This window comes from Ipomoea triloba, chromosome 15 (genome assembly GCF_003576645.1).
Source record: "Ipomoea triloba cultivar NCNSP0323 chromosome 15, ASM357664v1".
Classification (NCBI taxonomy): domain Eukaryota; kingdom Viridiplantae; phylum Streptophyta; class Magnoliopsida; order Solanales; family Convolvulaceae; genus Ipomoea; species Ipomoea triloba.
Genome location: NC_044930.1, coordinates 11,488,784 through 11,496,143, shown reverse-complemented (window position 1 = coordinate 11,496,143; position 7,360 = coordinate 11,488,784). Strand labels below are relative to the sequence as shown.

General features: G+C 32.8%; 1 protein-coding gene across 1 annotated transcript; it reads right to left on the bottom strand.

Annotated features, from left to right (window-relative positions):
• Positions 1 to 1,302: 1,302 nt before the first annotated feature.
• LOC116005681 lies at positions 1,303 to 6,506 on the bottom strand (the record flags this gene model as incomplete). Its single annotated transcript, XM_031245924.1, has 7 exons — positions 1,303 to 1,753; positions 2,215 to 2,340; positions 3,244 to 3,342; positions 3,441 to 3,548; positions 3,976 to 4,045; positions 5,198 to 5,363; positions 6,280 to 6,506. Coding segments are annotated over 7 exons (954 nt in total), but the record flags the coding sequence as incomplete, so codon positions are not given.
• Positions 6,507 to 7,360: the final 854 nt, after the last annotated feature.

The window sequence follows — 7,360 nt, the reverse complement described above, 5'->3', positions numbered from 1 at the left end:
TGCCACCGCGTCGTTTTTTAAAAATTACATCGAATTCGTTGATCTGGACACGTGAACGGCTGTGGATCTTTCTTATTTCTCTCCTGGGTACCCATTCTCATTAGAGCGCGCCCATATGCTCAGGAGAGAAATAAGAACGGCCCACAGCCAACCACGTGTCCATATCAACATATGACCCCCAAACTTAAGGGTCATTTATTGCTCATTTGCTTTTGCCCTAGAAATTAGTAGAGAAGTAAATCACGAGATGTACTTCAATTGGCCTACCTCTTCCAAATGCTTCTACACTAGTGCTAACAATAAAGTTAAATACATACCTCCTTTTGATAGAATATTAGTATAATAATATATTAATAGGAAATTTTATACTATTTAAATTTAAATTTTGATTACATTTTATCTTAATTTATTAAAAAACTTGTAAAAAAAATTAAGTTAGGCGTTTCGAATTCGAGTATTCAAGTCAAATCGAATCTATTCGAATAATGTAGATGAATCGAATACAAATATAATTTTAGATTCGAATATTTATTGAATACGAATAGTTCTCAAAATAGTCGAATTTGAATCGAATAGTAAGATATTTGACTCGATTCGATTTGTTTACACCCCTACTTTCAACTGGTAGCTAAGCAAAGCTATTCCTTTCTTTTCTATTTTCTATTATATCTGAATGAAATAAAATTATGTATTGTACTTATAACATCATAATTAAAATTAGACTTAATTCCATTTTTAGTCCTAGATTTATAGGTGCGGTTCCATTTTTAGTCCTTTTTTTTCAAAACATTCTATATTAGTCCTAGTTTTATTGTGGCATGATCATTTTTAACTCTCCGTTAATAAAACCGTTAACCTACCGTTAACTATTAGGATATTTTTGTCTTTTTTTTTTTATATAAAATTTTAGTATTATTATTTATTTATTAATAAGATATTAGTATTATTATTTATTTGAGTATAATATAAACAATAAATAAGTTAAATAATATATATAATTACGGTATACTAATATTATATTACTAATTTACTAAACAAAGTTGTCACTGTAATATACGGAGTATATATATTAGTATTATTGTTATTTATTTATTAAATTAAATAATAATGCTAATATTTTATTAATAAATAAATAATAATACTAATATTATACTCCGTATTAGTAAACAAAGTTTTCACGTAATACTTTTTTTATATTATTTCAAACTATATAAAATATATACATTTTTACAAAATATTTTACTCAAATAAATAAATAAATATATATATATTATATAAGAAAAGACAAAAAAATCCTAATAGTTAACGGTAGGTTAACGGTTTTATTAACAAAGGACCAAAAATGGTCACGCCACAATAAAACTAAGACTAATATAGGATGTTTTTAAAAAAAAAAAAAGGACTAAAAGTGTAACCGCACCTATAAATCTAGGACCAAAAATTGAATTAACTCTTAAAATTACAAAGCTATTGGAGCCTTTGACAAACTGACTTAGCTGGCTGCTAACCAACATCTGAAAAGTCAATATATATCTAACATTCTACTCTTTCAGTTAAAGGCTAAAAGGAAGCAATAGAAACAAGAAAAATTACATCTAAGGATCAGAGCTAACATTATCATATCTCAGATCTTGGAATCTATTCAACAAATTTGACTTGTACTTCTCAACTTCAGCATCCTCGAGGGAACCAGCAGGGATGGACTTGATAACAGATATTGCTCCAGCGACTTGCAAGACCGCAGCAGCTTCATCTGCAGAAAAGCCCAGGGTGGGAAGTTTTAGTATGAGTTACGATGAATTAACCCTCAAAGAAGAATGCAGAAATAACAAAGGACTTGGCACCGAAAAGGGTTATAGAGACCAAATGCTGATATGGTTTGTAATCAATTTCACTCATCCACTAGTGTATAGAGGTTTTCGACAAGTATCAGATCGGTACCCCTTTTATTTCGGGTAGCATGACCCCAGCCAGCATGCAGTAACCACATTGGACTTGAACTAATCTCAAGTTCATGCCGTTACGTTATAACAGACATTGGAAGAACAGCAACCTAACCCAACCCCCAAATATGCTACTTTTGCTATACAATTATTGTACACTGTTTAAGGAAAAAAGCAAAAGGTTCTTTTGCAAGATTTCAATAATCCCTGAACAAAAAATGCTTAAATAAATCATTGTAAAGAAAAATTCATGTAAGTTTGAGAGTCTTGCCTGATTTTGCGATAGCAAAAAGAGCCTTTAAAGCTTCCTTCTTTGTGCGGTCATCTTTAGCAGCCTCCAACATCTTCACAAGTTCTTGAGCTCCACCCATTTCAATAATTTTCATCCGTCTTTCATCTGGAAAGCCAAAGAAAATACTAGAAATAAGAGATAAACTAGAGCATCATCAAGTTCACTTCAGTTAATGACCCAAAAATGAACATAAACAAAACCATGGTCTGCACATACATTTCCAATTTTTATTATTAATTACCTAAATGAATAAACTTCCTCATCTTAACATCATAGGTATTGCAATACGAATATCTATGCTTGCCAATTTTCTAGCTTTGGCATGCCTACCAATGGTAATAGCCAATAGGAGAAGTCAAACTCCATACAATTCTTCTAAAAATTATAATTCAGAAGTCCATCAGGTTGTACATTCAACTGCATACAAAAAGCCTAATGACATGGTGATTGAGATCCACAACAGAAATATTACTATAGTAAGGTTCTCCTATGAAAACAGCCTAACTTTGATGTCTTGTTCATGAACCATGATCATATACAGTAACCTAGTCATTTTACCTCAGCAAATGCAAAACTCATTCCTTTTGACAATATCTTAATCAAGATTCTCTAATTACTTGGAATATTCTAGACACATAATTTAAAACGGCTCTTGGAGCTTGATTCAATCCACCAGTTAGTGATTACCCAATTTTTTTGGAGATAATAAGTAGTAACCAACAAATGTTTAACTTTGAAAATTATTCCTTTACAGGGGTAAAAAGTGTTTACAAACTTTGCCTCTGTAAAAACCAAATGCTGATTAAAGTTATTTAAGTAGAACAAAACAAGAATCCATATTGTAATTTGTAAAGAATATAGGGTATAGGCCCAAGCACCATGCAATTTCCATATCACCTATTTTGCTCACAGAAAAAGTTTCAAAATACACATATTACTCATGTATCAAACACAAAGCAAATCATTATGCACTAATATTAACCTCAGGATATTCTAGCCCAAACATACCATCAATGGCAAAACGAGCCAACCTGGACGCTCCCATTCTTTTGAACAAGGGATCCTTGACTTGTAAAAGTGTCACAGACTGCTTCAACAGATTGTCTCCTAAAAAGGTCAAATTGTATTATTATCAACACCAATCAGAAAAATAAAATAACTATAAATTCTAGGATTTGTTGAGTTTAGAAATTGCACACACACACCCATGTACGGGAAAAACTGATAAGCTACAACTGTTGCAGTCCCAGCGAAAATCAGTTTCAACAGCCACCCTATTTTCCTTTCAGCCTCTTCTTCTATGGATCTTTCATCTACAAAAAGAAAAATGCGTGATAAAAATGGATGCAAAGAACACAGTGCGGATAATGAAGCAAAAACCTATTCTTATCCCACCATAAAAAACATTATAATTTGCATCAAAAACTACCTTAATTTCGATTAAAGGGTAAAAAATCAACTAGGCAGATAAACTCTAAGCCCCAAATAGATTAGTTGAAAACAACACAACATTCACTATTTACTCTCATTTGCAAATACACTCCCAGCTCATAGAATTTCATATACACCCAATTTCCAACCTTGGGCTCTTAACCAAGCATGACAGATAAAAATCTCAATAGATCATCAACATCCTATCCAATGTACACAATAACACCACACTAGGTCGGAGCAGATCACAATTGTGCACCAATTTTTCAAATAATTCAAATTAATAAAAGAGAAGAATAAGGGTATCACCTCTTCCGTAGCTAGATGCAGAAAAATTCTTCTGGGGTTGAAAATTCACTGCCTTACTTCTGAAAATATGCTGCATTAATACAATCCAATGAAAACTTGATCAAGAATTGAAGTTACAGAGATCAGGGACAGATTTTAGACAGTTCAAAAAGACAATAAGAAGCTGATGGCTTACCGTACTTAACCTCGCCGCTAACGTACGCATGACCGGAAAGAGAAAGGAAGAGTAGAGCTTCGAAGATTTGTTGGTATGTAAGCGGGAATTTCACTGGGAGAGTTCAGTGGAAGGCTTTTGGAAATGATTTCAGCAGTAGAAGCCACTAAGCCAGGTTGGGAATTTAGAATCTTTGACCATATTTTACATTTAATTTTGTGACAAGAGTTTTTTTTTTAACCTTATTTTGATAAGAGTTATAAATTTAGTTTTTTTATCACTAATTTGTACTCAACTCCTCAAAATTTAAAAGCTGAAAGATAAATTATTATTTTTTGAATTGTTAATTAAATACCGGGTGTTCAATTATTATTCCATGGACCATGGTCCACACATTTGAGTGAACCATAAATAAAAAATACATTTTTAATATACTAAATATGAAATTATCTCAACAAAAATATTTAAGACTGTTATCATAAACAAATAGGCGTACAACAACTAAATATGAAATTATCTCAACAAAAATATTTTTTTAAGTTTTCATTTTTGAATTGTTCTATGTATTTCTACTTTTATTTTTATGTTGATTTGATGATAGGTCAATTGGATACTTAAATATATAAATTTGTAAATTAATTGTATAATTTAAATAAAATATTATTTTATAGCGTGATTATGTGATTTACACTCTCATTTCATATCCTATAATCATTCTAACCAGTGAGATTAGTGCTTAGTTCCATGCCCTTGTGAAATTTGAGTTTCAAATTGTTTTTCTTTGCAAGCATTATTAGGCTCAGCACATACAGATTGGGGCTAAAACCCAGAACTTAATATAGTTTCCAGTGCATAAAGGGAGAAATACAATTCCATACAACATCTAAAGGAAATGATGCAAATCATACTATTGACAGTACTGAAGTGTGAAACTATAATGCTACTTGAGCAAACAAAAAAAAAAGAAGAGAAAAACCATTTCTGTATTAGGGCTTAATGAAATTAGGATTTAGGGATAAATGAAATTAGAAATTAAGGAATTTAGGAATTTAGGCATTATGAACTAACCTCTAGCTGTTGTGGGCGACGACGGCAACGCTGCTGTGGGTGACGACAGCGAATAGTGATGAGCGACGCTGCTGTGGGTGACGACGGCGAAGAGCGACGAGTGACGCTGTTGTGGGCGACAGATTTAGGTTGCGGAGGTGGATGAACGGCAGTGGAGGTTATTTGCCTAAAAGTGTTCAGTGTTGTGTTATTTAATTTGTGTAAGAGTAGTATTGTACAAGTAAAATCCTAAAATACAATAACACTTTTTAAAATTGTTATATTTAAAGTATTGTCATTTAAAAAAGTAAATGCTCAATGACAATATTTTGAACTTAGCCATTCTGCAGAATCTGAAAATCTTTATGTTTTGTAATTATGCTCAGAGACCAAAATTTAATTAACACTTACTAAAATTGTTGTAACACTCACAGGTATTTAGGGAAAATGGTCAAATAGACTTATAAATTTTAGGTCAAAAGTCAATTAGTCACCTAAACTTTTAAAAGGTACAATTAAACCTTCAAACATGTTATTTTTTGGTGAAATAAGTCAAATTTACCGGTTACCAACAGGTTACCGGTCAAAATTACTGAAAAACATCATCACCGACCAAAAGGTCGCATTCTTTGGCGAGTCGCCGGAGAAGGTGACCAGAACACTGGTCGCCTTCCCCAGGAGATGGCGACCAGAAAAGTCGCCTTCTACGATGCTTCTGTCGGAGATGGCGACCGGTGACAACCGAATCTGTCGCCGGATTGATACAAATTGCCTCAAATTGGCATGTTTGGGGTTTAATTGCACATTTTAAAAGTTTAGATGCCTAATTGATTTTTGGCTTAAAGTTTAGGGGCCTATTTGACCCTTTTCCCCAAGTATTTATTAGGGAGTATTTGTGTTACACACTTATTGGAGTTTCTTTGAGAGCGGTAGGTGTGTGGTAAAGAGATGTGAAGATCTTTATGTTTTGTAAAGCCTAGCTCCTCTCTCATGAATATCCACAATTAACCTAGGGTTTAAGAACATTCATAACTTTCAAATATGGAAAATTCAACAATACAATTATGAAATTATGGATTAGGGTTAAAAAATTGAGGACTAACCTGTAGGAGCTTAATGGCGGCAGAGGAGGCCGGGAAGAGGCGACGACGACGGAGGTTGGAGCGACGGTGACGACAGTGGAGGTGAGACGACGGCAATATAATGTCAGAACAGGAGGCGAAAAGGCGAGTTGCGAAGGATTTTTGTTTTCTTGTGTCGGCAGAGAAATGCGAAGATGCCAGTGCCTGGTGCGAAATGTGCAGTGTGTATACTGTGAGAGGGAATTATTTTATTTGAGAGGGAAGAGAGATTTTTTGCAAAGTGTGTAAGTCTTGAAAGTCAAAATTTAATCATTTTGACTTTTATTTCTTTTAAAGAATAACATATCTAATATAATTAAACAAAAAAAATATTTCACCAAAAAAAATAATTAAACAAAATAAAGAAATTTTTATTTTTATTTTATAATAAGTCTTCATTTTTTTTCCAAATTAAGTAAGTATATAAAGTATAATAATAATCTAAGTATATAGGCAACACACTAACGACCACGGATCAATAAAATCGTTGTCTTTAATAAAGCACAAAGACACCGGGTTTAAAAAAATCGTTGTCTTTGAAGTGTTGTGTATTCAAATTCCCTTGAGGACAACATAATAAAGACAACGGTTAAATAAAATCGTTGTCTTTGTAGTGTTGTGTATTCAAGTGCGCTTAAAGACAACACACAAACGACAACGGTTAAATAAAATTTTTTTTTTAAAAGAGTGCACAAAGACAACGGTTTTATAAAACCGTTGTCTTTGTAGTGCTGTACATTCAAGTGCTCTTAAAGACAATATACCAAAGACAACGGTTAAATAAAACCGTTGTCTTGAAAAATAACCGTTGTCTTTGTAGTGTTGTGTATTCAAGTGCGCTTAAAGACAACACGCAAACAATAACGGTTAAATAAAATCGTTGTCTTTGAAAAAAAAAGAGTGTGCAAAGACAACGGTTTTAAAAAACCGTTGTCTTTGTAGTGTTGTATATTTAAGTACGTTTAAAGACAACATGCCAAAGAGAACGTAGTGTTCCTCCAAGTGCTCTAGAACGCAAGTCTTGAGGTCAGCTTGGAACCCTTAAGAACCTTGTAGCTCTAGA